Here is a 25,442-nt window from a genome sequence, read left to right as displayed (position 1 = left end):
AATAGAGCTATAGAACATTATTTGATAGCAGCAAAAACTCAAATGCGATCTTTAAAATTGCTATATAGATGGGGTGGTTTGGTTCTCGTTAATATCAAAAAATGTTAATTCGACTTGCAAATTAACCAATTTCATACTTAATTATAGCCCGATATCTAATTTGTTAAGGTTGATTACTTGATACATGATTCGATACACCAAATGAGTTTTTATTCTTAAAAATTTATGTTTTTCAAAACCAAAATTCACAAAAGTTAAACGATACACATATGGATTTTAATTGCAAATAATAAAATCTTTATATTTATTTATCAAATTCTAAAGCATGATAATGATATTTTATATATTTATTATATTAAATAAAATATTTTATATTTTTATCCTCTGTTACCGGCATTCAACCTCTTCCTAGCTGCAGTATTGTAAGCTAACAATTTCTTGAGATACTCCCTCTGATTATCAACCTTCGCCCTTCTATTCTTCGTGACTTGGTTTCTCTTCTGAATCAAATCCTGCCTCTTCTTAATTTCCTCTTTTCCCCGTTTGATATTTTCGCTCCTCTTTATATTAGCTTCATACGCTTTCATAACCACTTGTTTCGTTTGCTTGATTTCTTCTTGTTGTTTTTTAACTTGTTCACGTCTCTTTTCGTTTTCCTTTTGTAGCTTGCTATTTTCAGTAGGGGTTTCAATAGGACCACCTTCACCGCCACCTTCACCTTCACCGCCACCTTCTCCGCCACCTTCACCGCCACCTTCTCCGCCACCTTCACCGCCACCTTCACCGCCACCTTCACCGCCACCTTCACCGCCACCTTCTCCGCCACCTTCTCCGCCACCTTCTCCGCCACCTTCACCGCCACCTTCACCGCCACCTTCTCCGCCACCTTCACCGCCACCTTCACCGCCACCTTCACCGGCACCTTCACCACCACCTTCACCACCACCTTCACCGCCACCTTCACCACCACCTTCACCGCCACCTTCACCACCACCTTCACCACCACCTTCACCGCCACCTTCACCACCACCTTCCTGAGCTAAAGCCATAGCCAATAGAAGGCCAAAAAGAAATATTGCGAACAATTTCATTTTTGACTATTCGTTATAATGTTGTCAAATTAACTATTCAATTCAACTGTAGTTTATAAAATTGAAACTAGCTATTTATGGTAAATTTTTAAAATTATTTTCACATAAATTGTTGCAAAAATTATAGCAAATAATACTGTTTAAATATTATTTGTTTTATTTGCGTGCACATGTCATTTATTTCAGATTAAACAAATATTTAAACTAATCGAAATCCGTTTTCAATTGCGCAAATTAATTTTGAAACTACTTGCTACATATATACATTATTTTTATATATATTGAGTATCTTATTATTAAATTGCTAAAATAAATTTATCATATTTACCAAATACGCTCTAAATATAATGATTTTTTTGCAATTTAAATACAGACGAAAGCTATCTTAGTTCCATTAAACATAAAATAAATATTTGTTTAATCTAAATATATTTATTATATATTATTATATGTATGTAGATGTTTTCAAATGTATATTATAGAAATATTCTTTTTCTATATATTTTAGATATAGAAGAAAAAATTTGAAAAAGTGTATATATAAGTTAGAGTGTCCCAAAATTTTTTTTTTGGAATTTTGGAACGCATACCTTCTATTTTTTTTATATATATAAAACTATAGTTAAATATGAAATTTTGTCTTTCTATCATGATTGCAACCCGTGCCGACTTGCGATTTAGTTTTGAGGTGCATTTACAAGGGGAAAAAATTCAATTTTTTTCAGTTTTTGTAAAAATTTTGCCATTAAATAATTACTTTTGCTATTTAATTTAAATCGATATGTCTATGCAATTGTCGTTCTAATAAAATAGAAAACACAAAAATTGGTTAAAAAATTTTAAAGTTATTAAAAAATCGCCAGGCCACTAGGACAAGAAATGTAGAACAAAATAAACATATTTTGAGAAATATTAAAGTAAGAGCTAATTTTTACTTAAATATACATATATTTACTTGTATATGAGTTTTTGTCTTCTTAGGATACCGTTAACCTATTCGCAGGTATGACGACAAAATATTATTTTTTTAACGGCAGTTTCAAAACTCCAATTTAAAATTTTTAAAAATTTTGTTAAAAAAATTTCAGAATTTTTTGATCACTTGGGGATTTATTGACAACATAATAGGGAATAAAAATGTGAACAAGTATGTCAATACCTCTTACAGTTATTCCGTACCTGAGATTTAAATTTTGCGATTTTCGAGAAAAACAAATTTTTTGGCCATATTTTGGCGAATGAGCAGAATTTTCTTACTGTTATGATTTTTAAGTAAAAGCTACTCAGAATATTATAGTCCATGTAATTTTATATATAGTCTGAAAGTTTTACTAAAATCGGAAAATCGAGAAGGTCAAAGGTCAAATTTTTCAATATTTGGAATTTCTCATGGAAAAATAGCGAAACGTTATATATTTTTGGGCCGATTTTGATGAAACTTAAGAAAAATATAACATGATGTCTAGTATTAATATAGCACTTGGGGTTAAAATTACCCCAAGTCAATTTCAATAGTGCTTTAATGTACCCTAATCATACTATTACTACAAAAACACTGGCACATATATATTTTTTAATAGTATTCGAATAAAAACCGTTCTGGGATTAATATAGGACCATAGGCCTTATTATAAATCAGTTTGGTATGAAAAATTGGCTTTATAAACCTTTTATAAATAAAACAAGTAAGAAGGTATGGTATTTCTATTGAAGTTATGTGTATACCAACATTCTTAAAAGATTTATGCTCGTTAAAGTGATTTTCGTAAGCGGGCAATGGCTAATTATAGACCGATCATCATTGAGCACAAAGTTTTCATGGACATCCAACCAGCCAGACGGACGGACGCACATTGTTTAATCGAATCAGAAAACTCTCCCCAATATGGTGGTGTAGGGCATAGAGAAACATAGAGCGGAAACTAGAAAAAAACTCAAACAAAAAAATTACTCAAAATAATCACACATACGAGTGTTGTTTTTGTTTTCACATATTTTTTTCTACTAATACATTCTCACCACTTAGGTTTCTGACAACTGAGTTAGGTCTTTGACAGGAGAGTTTAAAATGTATTATGAATAAAGGTGTAAGTTTAAAAACAATGAGTTATAAAAATATAAACAAATGTATATGTGAGTGACAATCAGTTGTATGGAAAAACATTTTTGTTAAAATTTTGAGAGTGCCGGGTGGAATATTGTGACACTAGGCCTAAAAGTTAAGTGCTGAAAATTTTAACCAAATCGGACAACGATTTCGGGACGCATAGAGGTCAAAGTTCAGATATATGCAAAATTTTACTATTTATATGAAATAAATAGGTGAAAGTTGTTAATTTTCTGCATTGTTTTCCAGAAATATGTAGATTTATTTATATAAATGAAAATTACATTAAACCTTTTTTTTGTAGATTAACCCTATATTTCCTTTGGGTCAAAATAACCCAAAAACTGTATTATCGCTAAAATTCAGTTTTTGTAAAAATTGTGCTACTAAATAAATACTTTTGTAATTGAATGAAGTGTGTACGTAATTGTCTTTGTAATGAGATATAAATGATAAAAAATTTTTAAAAAAACTTTAAAGTTATTACAAATTCCCCAGACCAGTAATGTGTCTTAGGCCACTTAAACAAGAAATTTAGGGAAAAAAATTAACATATTTTGAGAAAAATTAAAATAAAATCTTTATTTTATTTAAAACCCGGCTTCGCCCGGTAGCATTTACTAATGTTAGTTCTTCAAGTTTCTCCAACCCACTCACACCAGCCTGTTCTTATTTATTTGCAAATAAAATATCTAAATTTGTATTGCATACTTCAGGAAGCTTTTTTATTACAGTTGACTGGACTCACAAAAACAGAATTTTTGAGTTTTACCCGGAATTTTTTAATTTTTTTTCTTTACAAATCGAATAAAAAAAAATCAGCAAAATCGCTCATTACATACATGGACCATTTCATTTTTATAAATATAGATATATCCGTATTTACTAGTGTATGAGTTTTTGTCTTTCTAGGATACCCGTTAACATATTCGCAGGTATTTCCAACAAAAATTTATTTTTTTAATGGGTGTTTATGTTTTTCACGTAATTTTCATTAATATACATATTTCTGGAAAAAAATACAGAAAATTAACGAGTTTCAGCTATTTATTTCATCCATCTTTAATTTTCAAGGTAAATTTTTTCGAAAAAGTTTAATAACGTTTGCAAATACAAATCGATTTTAACAAGTAATGTCTCGTTTTTTTCTATACGAAATTTTATTTAAAACAATGTGCCAACAAAATAGGTTTTCATAGAAAAAAATTAAAATAACTATTATTGAATTTAAAAAAAAAAAAACAAAAAAAATAAAAAGAAATACAAAACTTTTTATAAAACTTATCTAATTTCTTGGAATATACATTTAATGAAATCTTAATTCTTTGCCTCTCCATAACTGTTCATATTATTGAAATCGATCTAAAAATGTGTAAGTCAGAGGCACTAAAGTGCTTCTACCTATCTTAAAACAGTTTTTTTCTTAACTCAAAATTTTGAGGTGGTTTCAAAATATTTGAAAATGGTTAAAGTTCTGCCTAGGGTTTTTAATTTCCCGACCTTTTTTGATTCCCGGGAATCGGGAAATTTTTTTTTACATTCCCGGGTACCCGGCTATTTCCGATATATATAATGATACTGTAAATTAGGAATATTTTAGACAAATTTCATATAAAAACTTAGTGTTATAGTTATTAAATATCAGAGCTTCGAATTAATTAATAAAATTTGTGCTTAATTCACTAAAATCTTAATCCGTAATTAAAGAATATCAGCCTTTCATTCCATAAATCCATTCCTAATATTTATTTTTTTAGATTCATTCCAAAGCCTTTGTTTAAACTGAATTAATTTTAAAGTTAATTAATAACAGAATTTATTCAAACTTTTAATGATTAAATTGTTGTTAAATCAAATCATTTACAAAATGAATCGAACAAATTTTCTTAAGTCTTTTTGAATTGAAGAACAATATAATAATTTAATAAATTTTTGAAGCTATTTTGTTATGGATTTGAAAAAGAAATTAGAATGATTCAATAAGAAATAAATTTTATAAATAATGAATTCACTTTTTAAATTTTCATACGAACAACTCCAAAAAAATAATAATAAGAGGTCTATTATTGCCGAGATATAAGCAAAAAACTGTAAAAAACTTTTCACTGTTTTTTGGTGAAAAAAATAGAGTTCTTCTAACTTGTTTTCTATGAATTTTCGGGTAGTGAAAAATTGGCAAAATTCCCGGAAAATTTGTACCGGGAATTCCAGGGATATAAACTCTAGTTCTGACAAAAAGTGTAATTTTGTAGCAGAGTGTAATAATTCTTAAAAACTTCTTTCCAATTATGAATTTGTCAGAGCCGACTTAATACTCTAACTTTATTATAGTTAAAATTAGCTTTACTTCCAAATTTTATTCAAAAAAAGGCTCAATTTTATTGAAAAAAATCATTGAGTCATTAATCAAATTCTTTTGTGGCAGGAAGCTTTTTTTATTAGTACATGAAATTCGTTAACAAATTTAAATTTAAAACTTCACAAAAACATATACGACTACATTTTTCATTATCTCTTTTCAATAGAAGGTAAAACTGAACATGATCTAAAGGTATCTGATAATATTATAGCTTAAGTAATTGTATTTTTTGTTTTTAATTTTTGCATCAAAATTCAGTTTGGCTCTTCATAAAGTTTGTGATACTTTAATAATTGCCCTAAATAAAAATGTAATTTAAACAATTATAAACGACGACAACAAAGAAAACGAAAAAGTAGTATCCTTCTCTAATTTCCAAAAAATTATAATATATTCTAAAAGACATAGTTTTTGCAAATAATATTTATTAAGATACTTATATACTTTATATTATAAGTTGACTTTAAATAAATGTTCCCGATTATCATCTCTTAACCCCTTTGTTGTTGTTGCCTTAGCAAAGCATCTAACCTTTTCTTTTCGGCTAAAGCATTATTTATCTGGTTTTGTAGTGCTTTCATATTGTTCTCTTGAATTTTGAAAATCTCGTCTTGTTTCTTGATTAATTCCAATTGATTCTTGCGGGCGGTCTGTTGCTGTTTGATTATGGCCAATTGATTTTTCTTAACAGTCTCTTGCTTCTTCCTTTTCTCCAATTGTTGCTTTTTAACAGCTTCTTGCTGCTTCAAAATAGCCAATTGTTTTTTCTTGATTTCTTCGAGCTTGTCGTCTTTAGGAACATCAGTAGGTGTATCGACTGCAGTGCCAGTGCCAGAGCTAGTGCCAGTGCCAGTGTCTGTGACTGTGCCTGTTGTATCTACATCCTGGGCAATACTCATAGCCAATACAAGACCAAGAATAAAAATTGTTAAAAATTTCATTGTTGTCAACTTTTATTTTTGTTTTAAAAAAAGATAGCTAGCTTAATGTTTCTTCAATAACTAAAGGAATTGAACTATAATTTCTTACTGATAAATCCACTATTTATTGCAAAATTTTTTCAAATGCGAAACTTTATTTGTAAATAAAATATTTGACTTTCTATTTGTATAGATAAACTAATATTTAATTTCACATAAAAACATTTACAAATATGTCCATAGATAACAAATAGAATACACTTGTATAAAATTTTGAATTATAGTTGTGTTGGTTTCAAATACTAAAATAATTAGCTTATGTATGTATTTTAAACGATTCAAAAGTAAAAAATTTAAATCGTCGTCATAATGGGGTTAATTAAACAAAATTTAAGTTAATAAAATATATGGAATCAATCAAATTTTCTTCAATACATTTAATTTTTAATTTGGTAGAAATATAAAAATTCTTCATAATTCTTCTTCTGAATTATTAACGCTGATAAATCTAATATGAAATTTAGTAACGAAGTAAAATTATACTCTTAGATTTTAAATATATAACCAACTCCAACGAGAGTTAAAGGTATATAAAGGTTTATAGATATCGGGATCGATATAACCATGTCTGTCTGTTTAAATATCGAGCCCTTAGAGTCAAATTATCGTAAGCGACAAAACACAAATTTTACAGGAGAAGGTTTTTTCGATTATTTTGAAATTTATACATTGAATTAAAAATTTTATGATGCGATATAATATAATTTCGTTCAAGCTATTTGTCTATTTTTCAAAAATATGTAGAACTATTGACAATTAAAAATTTATGGAAAATTATTGAAAAATATGACAAAAAATGTTTTTTATTGAATTTTTGTTATTTAAGAATAGTTTTTAATGAAATTTCACAGTTATGTAAAATTTTCTATTCAAAATGGAAAAATAAAAACGAATTTTGAAATTTATTATCAGCAATCCCACAATTTCCAAAAAAGTGTTGAAAAATTAAAATTTTTAGTTTTTTGGCTATAATATCCATACCAGGGTCGGAGTTATCGGAACCCTTTACAAAATAATTAAAAGCATATTGGGCCATCTAAAATCGGTTACTATATTTTGATATCGAATATGCGATTTGAGAATTTTTGCCCTAAAGTTTAATTTAAAAAAAAATAGGTGTTTTTTTATTGGACCTGGTCCCTTCGGTAACAACAATTTAAAACTTTTTTTTCATTTAAAATATTATGTGAAAACCTAGCTTTCAGAAAGTAAAAAATCCTTATACATCCTCTAAGAAATTTTTTGTGATAACTTAAAAAGAAAAACATGACTTTTTTCCCATAAAAAATTAGCGAAAAATCGGCTTTTTAAAATTTGTTAAATTCAAATGTATATAACTTTGGACTTAGTCATTATTTGTAAACAGTTCTTTCTCTATTTGACACATACATATATTGTTAGTCCAACGAAGGAAAACTGGAGAAAATCGGAAAATATTTGGATACGCTGTTATCAAAAAACTGGAGTAGGTTAGGTAAAAATATTGAAAATTCGATGAGAAGATTTTATATGTGTAATTTTTTTGAAATCGTAACACAAACGAATAAATAGGATCGTTTTAAAAATGTAACATACCCGAGGTGTCCTACTTTGAGGGCCATTAGTCGCGCCGCTGGTGCGCCCATGAGGTCCAGATTCAGAACCTAAACTCAACAGCACTTCTTCTTTGCGCATGTGAAATTTCATTCAAACCAATCTAACGATTTAGAAGTTTCAGATTTATTTCCTTCTTTTTTTTCTATACCACATGTGTCGCTTACGATAAAATTCGTTTACTGTAAAAGGTAAACATTGACTTACGATAAAATCTTACCGCCTATAATTTTGAAGTTATTAACAATTTTGATATTCTTAGAACGTTAAAGCATCAGTCGGTCCATAAAATTTTAATTTTTGCAATAAAAAAAAAGTTAGAAAATGGCGCTTACGATAATTTGGCACTAAGGGGTCGATATATTTGCCGAATACCCCAAAATAACTTACAAACTTGATTGATACATCAATATTGCAAATGCAATACAGGTTCGGTTGATATTTAAAATTGAGATAATCGTCTTAAAAACGGCTAAGACTTTATCGATATTTTGACCAATTTTTGACATATTTATATCTCGATAACTAAGTAAGACTTCATTTTAAAAAAAACAAAATTTCGAAATTTTGCTAAAAAAAAAAATATTTATATTTCTAAAACGACTGCGAAGATTAAAAAAAGTTTTAGTCTTGCTTAACTCTTTTAGCCACGCTTTTTTGTGTATATGTTTAAAATCAAAACAATTGCATTTTTACTTTAATCAAGGTCAGTTTAATATAAAAAGTAAGAAAAAATTTATCAAAACATGAAAAAACCACCCCATTCCAAGGTTTTTTGTGGAGTGAAGTGGTATAATTATGATAATTTTTGTTTCGTATAAATTTTTTGGAAATCGAATATTCGAATAAACGATGACTTCAAAAAATATAATTGTTTAGCGAAATGACAATAGAGGCCAATAAACTATGTTTTAAAGACTATAGAAAATGTGGTTATTAAACTAACCACCAAACCACAAAGAGTTAAAGGCAATTTTATTGGGGAATTTTGTATTTTTCAGTTACGCGAATATATGTTGTGCTACCTCCTCCAAAATAACGGTATAACTCGAAAACAAGAGCTAACCTAAAAAAAAACGTTTATCACCACTGGATTTAGAGTACTCGAATTAATTTAAACCGCCGGGTGCCCAGCATGACAGAAAAAAATGTGTCATGTTTTTAACATATCGTTCAAAATAAATAGTGAAGCGCACTGCTGAACTTTCTGGATTTTAACTCAGAAGATTCCTAAAAACACTTTTTTAAGTACAAAAATGTTTAAGTTTTTGATTTACTAAATAATATTTACATAAATAAATAATAGCTTTACTAAATATTTTAAATTTCAAAATTATAAAATTTTATCCTTGTATACTTGGATCGCCTGTAATTTTTTAGCAGCAGCTTCATTGCTCTCTTGTATTTTTTTAAGCTCCTGTCTTTGTTTAAACATGACCTATTACCTTTTTCTTCTGATTTCGTTTTTCTTGTTAATTAGCTGTTCTTTCTTGTTATTTTCCTGTGCTTTTTCTCTCTTTTGTTTATAAATTGACCAATTTTCTTGATTTCTTGTTGTCTCTTTTTGATAGCTTGACGTCTATTTTGATTTTCTTTTTGAAGTTTATTATTGATATTGTTCCTGTTGCTATTAATAGGTTTTTTGGTAGTTACTAATGTATTTTTAGTGGTGCCTGCTGGTTTCTTATAAAGGACTGGTGTATTAACCTTTGAGGGACCATCTTTAGGAAGACCATCCTCTGCTAAAGTCATTGCTAAGAGAACACCAAACAAAATGATTGTAAAAAATTTCATGATTTATCTTTCTCAAATAGTGTTTTACTCAAATTTGTATTATTCTTAATCAAGTCGATATAACTATAAATTGTATACCTTCAAATCTCTATTTATATTTAAAATGTTTAATATTTAAGATATTTAATATTCACAGGTGAATGTAACTATGTAATTGTAAAGAGTTACTTAAATTAAATATTTACTTCTTTAGTTTTACTTACATTTGTTGACATTTCTTACAATTAAACAAATATTTAACAACAAATATATAAACATTGATATATAATTACTTACAAACAACAAATACAGATTAAATGGTATGTGTAAAGTAATATAGACTTAAACTCGTAACAAAATATAATGGAAAACTCCAAAATTTGTATATTATTAATATTGAATTAACATTTTAATTTATTAAAATAGTTATTTATTTTAATAAATTGAAATGTGATTTAGAAATTGCTGCGAATAGTGGCTTAGAAATATTTCATTTTAGAATTCTTGAAAATTTTAGAACTACAGAATTAACACGTAAAAGAAAAAATGTTCCCGATCAATTTTCAAAATAACATTTAACATAAAAACTTGACATGATGAAAAATGTAAAATTGGAACACATTAAGATATTGCAGTACATTTGGAAATATTTTCATAACATTTTGTTTGCTGCCTTTACTTACCGCTTAATATCTTATTAACTTTGTCTTTTTAGAAAAAATGTATGAAAAATTAAAGGACAATTTTTAAAAAAATTAATATAAATGCTATTACCTATTACTAAAAAATAGTTTTGGAATTTGATTTGGAAATAATGCATATTTTACAATATTTATAGTATAATTTATTGTATAGTATTGGAAATATGTATCTGCCAATCCTCTACGACCCCTTTAAAATAAAGAGATGTTTTTGGCAAGTCGATGCCTTATCGTGTGACTTGAAATCTACACTCATTAAAATGATTTTCGGAATTGGGCATTATATGGCAGCTATGACTAATTATGGACCGATCGTTATAAAATTTAGTGGCATGAATTTTGTATATATATAAATTATTTGTGCTGAGTTTTATTAGGATACCAATATTTTTAAGCGATTTATGCTAGTTAAAGTGATTTTCAGGGCCTATTTGGTAGCTATGACTAATTGTGGACCGATCATCCGAAATTTGGTGAGGCGAGTTTGACTTATATAAAACTCATTTCTGCAGAATTCGGTTTGGATATCTTTATAACTAAGGTATTTATGAGAGCTTAACTATTTTCAGATAGGGCATTCGTATGGGGACTAGGAGAAATAATGGACCGATTCTAACCAAATTCGTCCTTGAGGCATTAAAGAAGCTTGTACCAAATTTTATCGAATTATCTTTGAAATTGCGACCTGTAGTTTGATTACAAGGTTTACATGGATGGACAGACGGACGGTCGGACGGACATCGCTTTTTTTGCATATTCACTATGGTACCAGATCGATTTTTTTTTGGCAAAAATTCAAAAAATTTTTTTTAAAAATTGTTAAAAATTAATTTATTTTCCTAAAGACAATACTCCAAGCAATCAAGAAAATATATTTAAAAAAAACATTTGACAACACTGCTGGTCTGCTAGGCTTTCAAAGTTGAAACTTTAAACACGTATTCTTAAATAAGTGTTAAAACAGTATTACAATTGTATAACGAGCAAACATTTAAAAATAAAGTTATAAAGTATTTCAAAAATGGCAAATGTAGCCCAAGTTAAGTAGTTTTATGGAATATTTTTGAATTTTATTTTTCTTGAGTCCTTGTCGTAATTCTTGATATTGTGATTGTGTAGTTTTATAATCTCGCCATAACCTATAAGTTCCGTGGACCAAAAGTTGTGTTTGGGCACGAACTTGCATGGAAGTTTAAATGTGGAAGTTTTCGCCAAAGTGTGTATTTTGAGTGTATATTCATATCTCGCCAGCATTTTTCAGCAAATACCCACAATTGTCATTTTATTTTAGCACAATTTTTGATTACCCGTACCGAAATGCTTTCGGATTGGACAACTAACGGGCACAAATATGATGTACTAATAGAGTGGGTTCTTTAAAAAAATCAATAAGAATCTGAATATTAACAAAAATAATCAAATAAAACAAATATAATTTTCTGTTACATATAAAAAAAGAGTTCAGTTTGGATACCTTCCCATTTAGTGGGCGTAGAGTGTGGGCGTGGTTCAATTGACTATTTTTTGTTTAAATTTATTTATATACCATGGACATTAAATGTGCTGAAATTAAAAGCTCTGACATGATTATTTTATTTTATGCCATAAAAACTGTATTTGAAACCATAGTGCTATTGGCAAACTCGCTTACCTAGAATAACGATGAATTATTTCATATTCTCATTGTGGTGTTTATTTATTTTGTAATGACAAAAAATACTTCTTCGTAAAATACCATAAAATAGACTTGTAATAAAAAAGTTTATAAATGTTACAAATCTAATCAATATATAAATAAAACGTAAACAAAAATCTATGAGTTTTTTATCTTTTGGCTGATGCTGACCCAACGGTACCAGGTCCCTTTCGGATCTTTGCAGGTCCCTTTCGGTACCGTGCAGGTCCTCCACAAAGTTACAATTTTATAAATGAAGTCCTTATTTTCAATATTTCATAAAAAAAATACAACTTTTTCAACGATTTAATGCCTTGGTCCACAAGGGGTTAAGGTGGGTGTTGGGACAATATTTTGGTATGTTACAAACATAAGCACTATCATATCAATATACCCTCCCCACTATGGTGGTGTAGGGTATAATCAGGAGAGATTTGGATCCGCTATTAGGAAAAATCGAGACTAAGGTTGGTAAAAACTGAAATTTTAATTTTCAAATGCGAATATCTCGTAAAGTTTTGTAAAATAATCTTTAAAATCTGAAGGAGAAAAAAAATTTCACATAATTTTAAATTTTTCATATATCCGAGATACCCCAATTTGGGGCTTTGAGGCTCTGTTTAAAGTCCAAATTCCAAAACATAAACTCAGTTACAAACTTAAACTCAGCCACACCTTATCTATAGCCATAGGAAATTTTATTAAAATCGGAATATCCGTTTAGAAGTAACAGATTTGTTTCCACTTTTTTGAATTTTCCCTACTTGGTTACTTATTGGGTTTTATATCGCCCAACCTAGAAAACCGGAAACATTGAGTTGACATATTTTGGAAATCACTTCAAATCATAAAACTCTTTTTTAGTAGTAGTCTAACTACTTAATCTGATGCAGTATTTCAAAGTATGAATTCAATCATCTACTTAGTTTAGGCGTTGATTGTATGAATATGCTTATTTAAAATAATAAGCCATAATTAAAACCCCAACAAAAACAAATTAATAATTTTAGTGCCTGCTTAACAGAATATTTTTTTTTTATTTTTGAAATATTTTTTTATGAATTTAACATTTATCGCATTTGTAGAACAGTTTTATGTGATTCTAACCCTGTCTGTTGTTATTTTTGTTCTTGTTCTTTTGTAAACGTTTTCTTTCAGCCTGAGCCTTCTTCAATTTAGCCTGTACTCTCTTCAAATTGGCCTGTTGACGTTTGAAATTGGCCTGTTGTCTTTTGATATATGCGTTTTGTTTCCTCTCATTAGCTTTTTGTTGTTTACGGATGGCCAGTTGTCTCTTCTTAATGGCTTCTTGGCGTTTCCTCTTGGCCATTTCTTTTTTAAGAATAGCCTGTTGCTTCTTCAAAATAGCTTGTTGTTTTTTCTTGATGGCTTGTTGCTTCTTGGCTTGCTGTTGTTGATTGTTAGCGGGTTTCTTGTTGGGTTTTTTTCCAGGAGGTGATGGTTTCTTATTGGGTTTACCTCCAGGTTTGCCGCCAGCAGGTGGTTTACCGCCGGCAGGGGGTTTATTTCCTCCAGCTGGTGGTTTATTACCTCCAGCGGGTGGTTTACCACCATCAGCTGGGGGTTTATCACCATCGGCTGGGGGTTTATCACCATCGGCTGGTGGTTTGTCGCCATCAGCTGGGGGTTTATCACCATCAGCTGGCGGTTTATCACCATCAGCTGGTGGACCATCAGCAGGTGGACCATCAGCAGGAGGACCATCAGCAGGCGGTCCATCCTCCGGTGGTGGTTCCTCAGCAACAACCAATGCTAATACAATCCCGAATATTAATATTGTAAAAAATTTCATTTTCTTTTAGTCGAAAAGTTCCAAGTAAATATTATAACGAATTCAATGAAATATTGAATTACACTATATATTTTCAACCATTACACCTTACTATTTATTGTAAAATTCTGTAACTTTTTGTAAGAAAAACAGAAACACTTGTAATAAGTTTATTTAAATATTTAATTTTTTTAGACTAATCAAATATTTTTTGTAACACGAGTACAAACAATAAACAAAGGTTAGTTTGTTTAATCTAGTTATATTTTGTTTTAATACCCAAAATTTAAAAAAAACTGTGGTAAATACAAAGCACTAACAACTGTAAATTAATAATTTTTAAAGTTGTTACTAAAAAAACAGTTCATTAACTGAATTCATTTGAGCTTTCTACACGTGACAATGATATTTGTATAGACTAACAAAATAACATTCATAGTAATTTTACTGGAAACTAAATATATTCCTTTAGTTGTAATGACCAAGTGTGCGATATGTAGACAATTTCAGGATTGCAATTTATATATTTTAGTGAAAACTGCACTTGAATAAATTTATTTGTTTTAATAAAACCTGGTTTCGGTAATATCTCGATAATTGTTTGTATCGATTTGGATATATTTTCTAAGAGATCGATTCATTTCAAAGTTTTTTTTATTTTTTTTTTCTGTATAATTCCAAATTCAAAACTCAACTATGTATATCTCGCCTATAAACATTAGGACTATTATTAGAATATTACAAATTTATTTCAATATTTTTAAATCTCTCACCGTATATTGCTAATGTTTTACAAATATAATAACGAAATCAATCCATTTCGAGTTGTGTATAAAAATATGAAATCTGCTATTTGAGAAATAATTAATAGTTATAAATACGTAATTAACCGTAAGCTCTCTTTTGTTGTGTCTTATTTCTGACTTTCTGGTTGAATTTTCCGTTTTGGTGTATTCAGCGACTTATAGTAAAATTTCACGGATAATATTTTTGCGGAACATTTTAACCCCTAAATCCCTGTTTTAATGGAGTTTGTTGCTCTTTTTAAATGAAGGACAAAAAAGACCCATGCCTTTAGGATTTAGAGGGTTAACATATTCTACAAAAATGTTCTCCGTAACATTTTGCATAAATTCACTGAATACATTTTATACCTAAAATGTTCTTTAAAATAAAATTCTTAACAAATGCGTTATTAACCCTAGGCTCTCTTTTGTTATGTCTTATTTCTGACTTTCTGGTTGAATTTTCCGTTATGATGTATTCAGGGACTTATAGTAAAATTTCACGTATAATTTTTTTGCAGAACATTTTTACCACTAAATCCCTGTTTTAATGGTGGTTTTTGCACTTTTTTTAAAAGAAGGACAAAAAAGACCCATGTCTTGAGGATTAAAAGGGTTAACACATTCTACAAAAATATTCTCCATAACATTTTACCTAACATTGCTGAACACATTTTATACCTAAAATGTAAGGATCACATGGTTTCTTATAACGATTAACAATAAGAATGTGCCAGAGCTGTGAAACTTTACAACCCCCCCTCAAATGAAATTCAGATGTAAAGTTTCAAAACGCCGATACACGTGACTTTTTTTTTGTCTCCTCTATCAAAATTTATTGGTCGGACCTTGTAATTTTGGAAAAAAAATTGATTTTGTTGTATACACAGAAAAAACTATTTCTTAAACCGTTTCAATTCAAATATTTGTCATATATTGAACTGGTTTCAATTATTTCATAATTAAATCAAGTATTCATTTGCTCAAAAACTAAATTTCTTCATATTTTCTATTGAATTTTGAGTTTTGAATTTGATTATTTTGACAATTGAATATACAATTTTCGTTATTGGTTGAATTTCAAATACAAAAATTATCTATTCAATAATTTTTGTATTTGAAATTCAACCAATAACGAAAATTGTATATTCAATTGTCAAAATAATCAAATTCAAAACTCAAAATCCAATAGAAAATATGAAGAAATTTTTTTTTGAGTAAATTAATTAGTGAAACCCCACGATGGTGTGGACAATTTGAAAGTATGTGCTAAAAATTTAGGTCAAAGCATACCGCCAGAATTGTTAAGGAGTGGCTATTGTATAATGTGCCAAAGCAGTTAAATTCACCTACCGGAATATTGGAAAACGAAGGATTTCACCGAACCATCTTTATAGGAAGAGGGGAAGGGAAATTGCTAAAGATATAACTGAACATCTTGTAAGCTCCATGAAAAGGAGACTAGATGCCGTAATTAAGCTAAGTGGAGGACCAACAATATATTAACTTTTTTATTTTCGGAGATCAACTGTATACTAATTTTTGACTGTTGTTTTTAGGTACTTTTTCCTATTTCCCATAAATTTTCAACGAAATCAATTTTAATTTTCAAAGTTTTTTAAAAGAATAAACTCTAAATTTAATTTTAAGTGTATTCAAATTATATCTGTAAACTTTTGACAAAACAACTTAAGTTGAATTTTCAAATTTATCAGGAGAGGACAAAAACTGTTGAATTTATCGATCAATATTTTATTATTTGTCCCTGAAGAACTTTACTATTTGTCTCAAAGAATTATACAAAGGATAAATAATAAAATAATTATCGATAAATTCAACAGTTTTTGCGAATTAAGTTGCTTTGTCAAAAACAAATCAACAACAATTCCAAATAAGTCGATTTGTTTTTTTATGATATCTCAGAAACTAATATTCGTAAGATGAAGCAGATTAGTGTAAACTGAGCGCTTGGAAAAGTTAGTTTTATTATAAAAAATACTAAGATATTTTCTTATCGCTACTTAAGATGTTTTGTCCAAACTCCACAGATATATTTCTATTACTAATTAAAATATTTAGCTTCATAGATGAAAATGCGTCTTGTATACTAAATTTTGACTCTGACTGTATACAGAAAAGACTAACGTTATTGACTGATTTATCATCGCATAGCCCAAACGGCATAAGCTAAGGGGTTTTATGGGGTGAAAAAGGATAAAAACTGGTAAATTCAGTAACCTTATTAGTTATGACTAAGAATCCAAGGGGTGACTTTATGGAACTTTTTGTCTAATGGTACTTTTTGAATACATTTGAACCTAGAATCATGAAATGTGACACATATAATGCTGAATGAGTAAGAATCCGCAAAAGGTGTATTTAGTGGTACTTTTTTCCTTCTAATGGTACCTTTTAAAGTCATAAGTGAGTGAAAATTGAAGAGAGAGTTTATCCTACTTTTTCTTTATAAGAATAGTTCTTAAATAAAAATCGAATTAGACAACAAACACCCAGGTGATGGTGCCAGCCGATTGACTGTGATGTTCCTGTGGTGCGATTGTTGTTGCACAGTGGTTTAAATATGTTTTATTTTGGAAATAATTCGGTTGCTCATGATTTCATAATGAAATCTTACATGGTCAATACTGAGGTGTTTTTGAGTTGATTTGTATTTATATGGATTCGTAGTTTCAATAGGGGCTAGTGGGCGATCCCCCAATCTTCTTCAGTTCTTAGTCGTATGTCATGAATATTAAACAGTTCAAAAGTGAACTTAAGAATTAACATTTCAAAAAAATTTTCCGATCAATTTTCAGAATAAGTTTTAACCTTAAAACTGGAAGTTTCATGATGTAGTGATTTTTCGTGAAGAAGAATTTAACATTTGAATGGAACTTATATAGACCGAAGGGAGTTTTAATCAATGGTTTGATAACTTTTATCATCGTCTTCACTTAAATACCAAAATTCCTAAAACGTGAAAATATGTTCCAAAAATTGGGTCACAAAAGAGACAGTGAATTTTTCAAAATTGGAAAACGTTTTAATAGGGATGATTTATTTAACACGTTCCAAGTTTGAATGCGTGTAACTTTGTATAGGGTCCAGACAACTGTATAAAACTTTTCTCTATTTTATTTTAAATTTTATCAGAAGTACATCTAATATTTTTAAAACAAAAACTGAAAAGAAAAGTACATCTCCTAAACTTTAAGAAATCTAAATATATTTTTCTTGAAATTCGGATAAGAACTGAATCGTTGTTGATTTTTTTTAATTGAATATTTTAGATACGAGATGAACAACTTTGCGTGGTCATACCCTAACCTCCATTACAACTACGAACCCATAAAAATACTAATAAATTCAACAAAACACCTCAGCACTGACCATGTGAAATTTCATTAAGATATCTGCAATCGTTCACGAGCTGCCGAATTATTTACAAAATAAAAAGTTTTTAAACCGCTGTGTGTGGAGCAATATCAAAAGTGATTTGATGTTATGTGTATCGTGCGATTATGAAAGAAAAACAATTCTGAAGAGAATTCTAAAAATTAAAATTTCAGACTTTTTAAAATTTTGACATTATTTATACTACTACTGCAGCAGTAATCCACCGAGCTCGATGACACTTGATTGCACCAGTTTGCCTTAAACCTTCAATTTCATTCATAAAAATTGGATTATGTAAAAACTCCTATTATTTAGAAGTGAAAACCAAAATTATATTTAATAACTGAACCCGCTATATAATTTATACATAGGAGAACATTTTTGCGATCGTCTTTCTACACAGATAAGATTCAGTAGTCGATACCGCAATTCGACATAGTCAAAGGAGAAAATCATTCAGTATGGCCGAAGGCAGTCTATATAAAAATATGTGAAGCAGTTTTTAGATATACACAGAAGATATAAATAATCACATTTGGATAATTCAACATTATGAAAATTTATCCAAAATGATGCTTGCACATTAGTCATTAGGAGAATTTTGTTTCTAAAAATTTGGAGTGATTAAGTCACTTGTTTGTGTTTTTGTTCACAAGTAATTAAATAACTTAATTTTTATCGAAACTATTATAAGTTGTTTAAGTAATCATTCAGTTCATACTGGATTGATTAGAGTTCTTAAATGAATTATTCCAATATATTGTCACATATCCTGAAGGAGCATATGACATTCTTACGTTTTGTAAGTTCCAGCAAACCGATCTAATACCAATACTAACTTTTGGTATACCAACTATTAATACAAAAAAAACATTTTAGAAATTGTAGTTTTTTCCATAAAACTTTCGTTAAATGGTCTATATATATTTTTCATGTTATAAAATTGGTCTGATTCTTTTTGAAGTAAATTTGTTAATTAAGTAATTAGTTCCATGTTTATAAAAATCCATATTATCCTGTTACCATTGTCTGGTTTCCCAACGTCTCTTGCCGTTAGCAGCATTCAATTTTTTAAGCTCCTGTCTTTGTTTTAATACGGTCTGTCGTCTTTTCTTCATGACGGCTTTCCTCTTCTTAATGAATGCTCTCCTCTTCCTATCAGCCTGACGACTTTTTTTGATCTCCTGTCGCCTCTTTTCGTTTGCCAAATGTTCCTTCTTAATAAGATTCTTCTGTTTCTTGATTTGTTGTTGCCTTTTTTTAATGGCCTGTTGTCTCTTCTGATTTTCTTTTTTGAGCTTGTTGTTGCTGGCATTGGAGGGTTTCTTTCCGGGTTTTTTGTTGGGAGCAGTGGGTTTCTTACCGGGAGCAGCAGGCTTGTTATTAGCTGGCTTGCTAGGTGGTTTAGAACCTCCTGCAGGTGGTTTAGATCCTCCGGCAGGTGGTTTAGAACCTCCAGCTGGTGGACCGTCTTTAGGGGGACTATCATCAGGAGGACCATCTTTTGGAGGGCCATCCTCAGGAGGACCATCGTCTTTAGGAGGACCATCCTCAGGAGGACCGTCTGCTGGTGGGCCATCAGCTGGTGGACCATCTGCTGGTGGACCATCAGCTGGGGGACCATCCTCTGGTGGTGGTTCCTCTGCGGAAGCCATGGCCAATAGGACGCCTAACAAGAAAAGTGTAAAAAACTTCATAATCCTTTCGGTTTCGGTTTCGGTTTTTGATTTTTTTTTAACTTGAATTAGTGATGTGTTACAAGTCAAATCAACTGTTGATTTGAACTGTAAATTCTAAAACTTAAACACAGTATTTATGTTAAAAATTTTTAAAACATATTTAATGTAACAACATGTAAATTCTTATGTAGCTTAATAAAATTCTTCAGTTTTTGTTTATTTGTAATAAAATAAATATTTACTAACAAACATTAACAGTTACAATAATACTCATGTATGCAGAACAGGTTCAATGTAGAACATTTGCATTGGATTATTTATATTACTTAGATGTAAACTCTTTCAAATTACAGCTGTTTTTAAACACTATATTTGTTTATTATATAAGTCCGCCGCTGCACGCTTTAATATTTACTTGAACTGCTGATGAACTATAAAGCTCCAATATCAGACTTCGCTCAGTGCGACTTTATAGCAAAAATGTGTACTATATTGATATTTTACAATAACTATTGTTAATCATTATGAACCAAAAATGGCAGTGATCAGTCCACATCACCTCCTATAAGTGTGAAACTTGATAACTTTTATGTATTATATTCGGCTGTGCCGAATCTTGCATACCATCAATATGTGACAATAAAATATTATTCTGATTTAGGGGTTATATGCAATTATGGACCGATCATCACAAAAGTTGGTAGAACAATATAGGTGGATCGATACTGTTCACTTTCAATGCCAAGCAAACAAGAGGTTTTGTGGAAAATTTCAGCTAGCTAGCTCCTTTCGTTTGGGCCCTTTCGTGTTTTCAACAGAATTATCTAGATCGTCTTAGAACATTATGAGTACCCAAATTGTCGGTCTGCGAACAATATTTTGATGTGTTACAATCGAATTGAGAAACTCAATATTGTGGTGGAATCTATATTGGACTTTATCAATTTTTGGAGCTCCTAAGGTCTTAAATTGTTCTCCATCATCTAAAAACCAAATGCAGAAAATTTTATCAAAAATCTGATAACAGTTTGAAAAATTTTAATATTAAAATAATTATTTGATAAAGGGGACGGACGAAACGAACAAAATTCTCCTAAATATTTTCCATGGTCATTATAAATTTAAAGTTCTTCAGAATTTAAAAATTCGCTTTAGTTTGGTTTGTTTATAAGTTCATATTTTTTAAAGGATACGTGCAAAAATACCTAAAGTAGTACTGTTAATAACTTTAGAACTGTAAGTCGGATATTATCATTCTAATATTAAAGCTAATGAATCTTAGATTTTATAATATGCACTAAAAATTACAAAAATATGCAATAAAAACAAGTTCATTTCACTATAAATTTCACTATTTTCAGATAGGCAATTATATGGGGGCTAAGAGTAATAATGGACCGATTCTAACCAAATTCAATAGACTTCGTCCTTGGAGCAATAGAAAAGATTGTACCAAATTTTGTCGAATTATCTTTGATAAAAAGACACGATTTCGTTACATCATATGTATACATCCGTCGGTAAATGCAGACTATTCTGCCGGTATTATCGAATTACTTCGTTAGCAAAAGTTTAATGATTTCTTGCAAGCATTAATTTTTTGACATTAAGGTGGTAGGAACAAAGATCTGGTGGATAAATACTAGAACTTGAGTTCTATGTCCCGAGACAAAAATATTAATATATCATACTTTAAGATCCGACTGTAAATTATATAAAAGATATAACGAAAAATGTAAAAAGGCAAAAAAGCAAAAAGTATGCAAAATATGCAACAACAAATCGATGCCATTTTGTTGCAAATTCTTTGATTCGGAAAGATAAATTGTCAAAACTGTTTTTGAGTTACTGACTACAAACATGCATTCGCATAGAAATCCTTGCCCTGTTGATAAGTTACATTTAAAAAAGTACCATTAGTAAAAAAAGTAGGTACAAATTTCACTCTAAAACATTCGTCAAGTTTGAATTATCAAAATACTCTATTTTGCGTAAATATGTATGTCTCAAACGATTTAAATCTGTATTCATATTTTAAAAAAGTACCGAACTGTTTACCCGGATTTGTCTACAAGATATTTAAATTTTATTCTACTAAAAATCGATTTTTGTTATAAAATATGAGTGATCACAGATTAAGCTTATTTTCTCTAGAATTAAAGTATTTACGAAGACATTGCTAAGCGTTTTATATAAGGGCCACGCCAATGCAGATATATTTAACTACAGGTATTTCAATTTAATTATTTACCCCTGTATTCATAAACAATTTTTAAATTTAAACAATGTTTTAAAGCAAAATTTATATACAAAATTTGATTTTAAAACGTTGTTTAAATTTTAAATTTCGTTTATAAATACGGTCTTTAATATATAAAATATTTTTATTTTAATCAAAGAGTAATTCTCAATTTAATGTTTTCCTTTTACAATGAAATTTATTTTAATAAGATCTTTAAAAATTATACCGCCACCGAATTTTTTAAATATATCAGCTGCATTATCTTCAGGAGGACAATCAGCAGGCGAATCAGTTGGTGATTCAGTTGTTGGATCTCCATCTCCTCCTGCTGGATAATCATTGTAGTCAGCAGGTTTTTCTGTAGTTGCATCATCCCAATATGAAGGTGAATAATCTACTGGTGGTTCAGTCGGTGCATCTTCATAACCTCCGTCTGGATAACCATCATAAGCTACATCTTCTCCGGAAGCCAAGCATAACGTAACGGCAAAAAATATAAATGTAAAAATTTTCATTTCGTTAGTGACTAGTAGTAGTGATTTTCTCTAACTTAGAATACTGTCTAATTTATGATGGATTCTACTATTTATAGCAAAAACTGAAAACAAAATTAACTTGCATTTAAACATTTAATATAGATTTCTTATTAAACAAATATTAAATATTAACTTTAGTTAATTAACAAGAAAATTCAAATAATAAAACATGTGTTAATTAAGAAACTGCTTAAACCTATAACCAATGCAAATTTTAATCTAATTTTGCATATAGTAGGGTTAACTACTCATATGAGTAAAATATTTAAAAGAATACTAAGAGTAAGTAAAAAATCTTATACACACTATTCCAGGCAAAACTTATCCTTGGTACAACAAATTATTATTTTCTTAATCACGTTAGCTTTTAATTGTATCATATTTTTTAAATCATTAATTTTAAACTGTTATTTCGGTCAAAATGGACATCAACAAAAAATATGTAAAATAAAAATCCACTACATATGGACTTTCGCAAAATAGCAAAAGATCTGAAGTTTCATTATCACACCGTTTCAAAAGCCATTAAACAGTATAAGGACTTGAACATTTAAAGAAACCTTGGATCGGGAAGAAAAAAAGGTCTAACAGGTATTAGTCAGGCAAAATAAGTCGAACAACTCTTTCGAAGAGCACCGAACACTTCTATCAGAAAAGCAGGTCTTAAAGTTAAATGCTCTGATTAGCCAAAGCTAATGCTGGGTCGAAGTCGTATAAAGTTCAGAAAGTTCCAGATCGCAATGCGGTAAAAAACTTAGAAGCAAAAGAAAGAGCAAAAAAATAGAGGTACAATTTCATAAAAAAATACACCTGTTGTGTGATGTATGATGAAACTTATTTACTTGCAGATTTTGATGTGGCTGATGGACGAGGTAATGTTTAAGAACAAAAAACAACCAAAATTTACCAAGAAGTTGCAAAATAAGCCAATCATTTGTGACATCAGGCACGATAAACCCAGCAATATATGTTACGGAGTGTCAACGGCTTTTACCTTTCTAAAAACTGCACAGGGAGCCTTCATATTTCTGGCCCGATTTGGCATCATGCCACTATGGCAAAAAGGTCCTTGGGTGGTATTCAAACAATAATGTAAATTTTGTACCACGGGAGGCAAATCCCCCCAACTGTGGAAAGGTATTGGGTTCTTGTAAAAAAAAGAATTAAAGAACACAGGAAAGGTTCCAGGACATGTTCGATTTTAAGAGTAAGTGGACCACCTCAACCAAAAAAGTAAAGGAAGCAACTATACAATCTCTAACTATATTAAACTATTGAGTGTATAACTTAAAAATACGGGATTTACAATAGAAGGAGTATTTTTCGTTAAAAGGTTATTCGGGAATACAAAATTAGTATTTTAGTAAAATTGTTTTATGCTAAATTACCAATTTTTAATTTGATAAATTCACTGAAAATTATTGTTGGGGAATAAGCTAGTATTTTTCTTTTTTTTTACTTCGAAAATGTAAGTTTTGTACCAACAAAGCGTCATATGCTGGAAGTTTTGCTTTACTTCCACCGGTTTCAATGTGCGAGTGGTGATTTTGACACGGAAGACAAAGACCTAGGCCAGACAAAACAGTTTGATGACCAAGAATTAGAGGCATTACTCCTTGAAGATTATTGCAAAACTCAACAAGAGTTTGAAAAATCATTGGGAGCTACTCAAACAGCAATTTCACAATGATTGCAAGTAGCAGGATTCATTCAAAAGCTGGGAAATTGGGTACCACATGACGCTATAAAATAAAATAATTTTTGCACCGAATCATTAACTGCGATGAAAACTGGATCCATTACAATAACCCAAAGCTTAAGAGATCGGATATGAAGCCTGGCCAACCTGCCAAATCGACACCAAAGCCAAATATCCATGACGCTAAGTTAATGCTCATGTTCGGGGGGACCAAAAGCTTAAGAGATCGTATATGAAGCCCGGCCAACCTGCCAAATCGACTCCAAAGCCTAGTTGCTGAAATTCACACGTAACCTATACCGAATGCAACTAATTCGAAAAACGCCCAGAATATGCGGTCAGTCATGAAACCGTTATCATGATAACCCTAGGCTACATGTTGAAATACCTGTTAAAAACTATTTAGAAAGAAGTGGTTTTGGAAATTTTGCTTCACCTGCCAGAAATGTGGGAAAAGATCATAACTAACAATGGCCAATACTTTGAATAAATTTATATTGTACACATTTTTGAAAATAAAAGCTAAACATTTTAAAAAATAATTAGATTTGTCTTTCATTTTAAATTCTCCATACTTATCCAGAATAGGAATATGTGGCTAAGTGAACATACAGGTGCCATGATGGAGTATACTGATACTTTAAAAGTTGAAATATGGTGAGTGGTGGATTCGTTACTGTTATATCCTGTAAGATATGCTATGGGTCAAGACTGAATAAAATTCTTTTTAATTGAATGTCTCTTAGACATAATTTGGAATCTATCCACAAAAGAGGTATGCTAATTTCAAAATTTCTCGATATCTTCAAATCCCCGATTACATAAAATTAAAACCATTCAAATTCATAAAAAAAATTGTTGATTATTAAAGCAGGTCCAATATACATATGTATCTTAAAAAAATATTTATTTTATTAAAGCAAACATTTATAAGTGACAATTTTAAATCTAAACGCTACATACTTATTTCTAATAATTTACAAATTTACAGTCAATATTTTTTTCTTTGTCTTTTTTTGTTGTTGTTCCAGTTT

At 29.7% G+C, this 25,442-nt stretch overlaps 2 protein-coding genes across 2 annotated transcripts; both read right to left on the bottom strand.

Annotated features, from left to right (window-relative positions):
* Positions 1 to 377: 377 nt before the first annotated feature.
* Positions 378 to 1,049, bottom strand: LOC135958312 (uncharacterized). The gene has a single exon (XM_065509213.1). The coding sequence runs from the start codon at positions 1,047 to 1,049 to the stop codon at positions 378 to 380; it is 672 nt and encodes a 223-aa protein (XP_065365285.1).
* Positions 1,050 to 9,606: 8,557 nt separating this feature from the next.
* Positions 9,607 to 22,688, bottom strand: LOC135958311 (ATP-dependent helicase brm-like). Its single transcript, XM_065509212.1, has 5 exons — positions 22,400 to 22,688; positions 19,276 to 19,921; positions 19,092 to 19,105; positions 13,387 to 14,052; positions 9,607 to 9,884 (listed from the first exon to the last, which is right to left on the bottom strand). The coding sequence occupies exons 1-5, from the start codon at positions 22,686 to 22,688 to the stop codon at positions 9,607 to 9,609; spliced, it is 1,893 nt and encodes a 630-aa protein (XP_065365284.1).
* Between the last annotated feature and the right edge of the window lie 2,754 nt (positions 22,689 to 25,442).

The sequence above is a fragment of the Calliphora vicina genome, chromosome 4, assembly GCF_958450345.1.
Source record: "Calliphora vicina chromosome 4, idCalVici1.1, whole genome shotgun sequence".
Classification (NCBI taxonomy): domain Eukaryota; kingdom Metazoa; phylum Arthropoda; class Insecta; order Diptera; family Calliphoridae; genus Calliphora; species Calliphora vicina.
This window is presented reverse-complemented; position numbering and strand designations above follow the sequence as displayed.

What these genes read in the sequence shown, in the direction of transcription:
- LOC135958312 (XM_065509213.1), bottom strand. Translation starts at nt 1,049, where the DNA reads ATGGCTTTAGCTCAGGAAGGTGGTGGTGAAGGTGGCGGTGAAGGTGGT.
- LOC135958311 (XM_065509212.1), bottom strand. Translation starts at nt 22,688, where the DNA reads ATGAAAATTTTTACATTTATATTTTTTGCCGTTACGTTATGCTTGGCT. An exon ending in ATTTAAAAAATTCGGTGGCG is followed by an intron (nt 19,922 to 22,399) that starts GTATAATTTTTA and finishes TTTTCTTGTTAG; the next exon opens with GCGTCCTATTGGCCATGGCT. An exon ending in CAAAAATAACAACAGACAGG is followed by an intron (nt 9,885 to 13,386) that starts GTTAGAATCACA and finishes GTGTTCTCTTAG; the next exon opens with CAATGACTTTAGCAGAGGAT.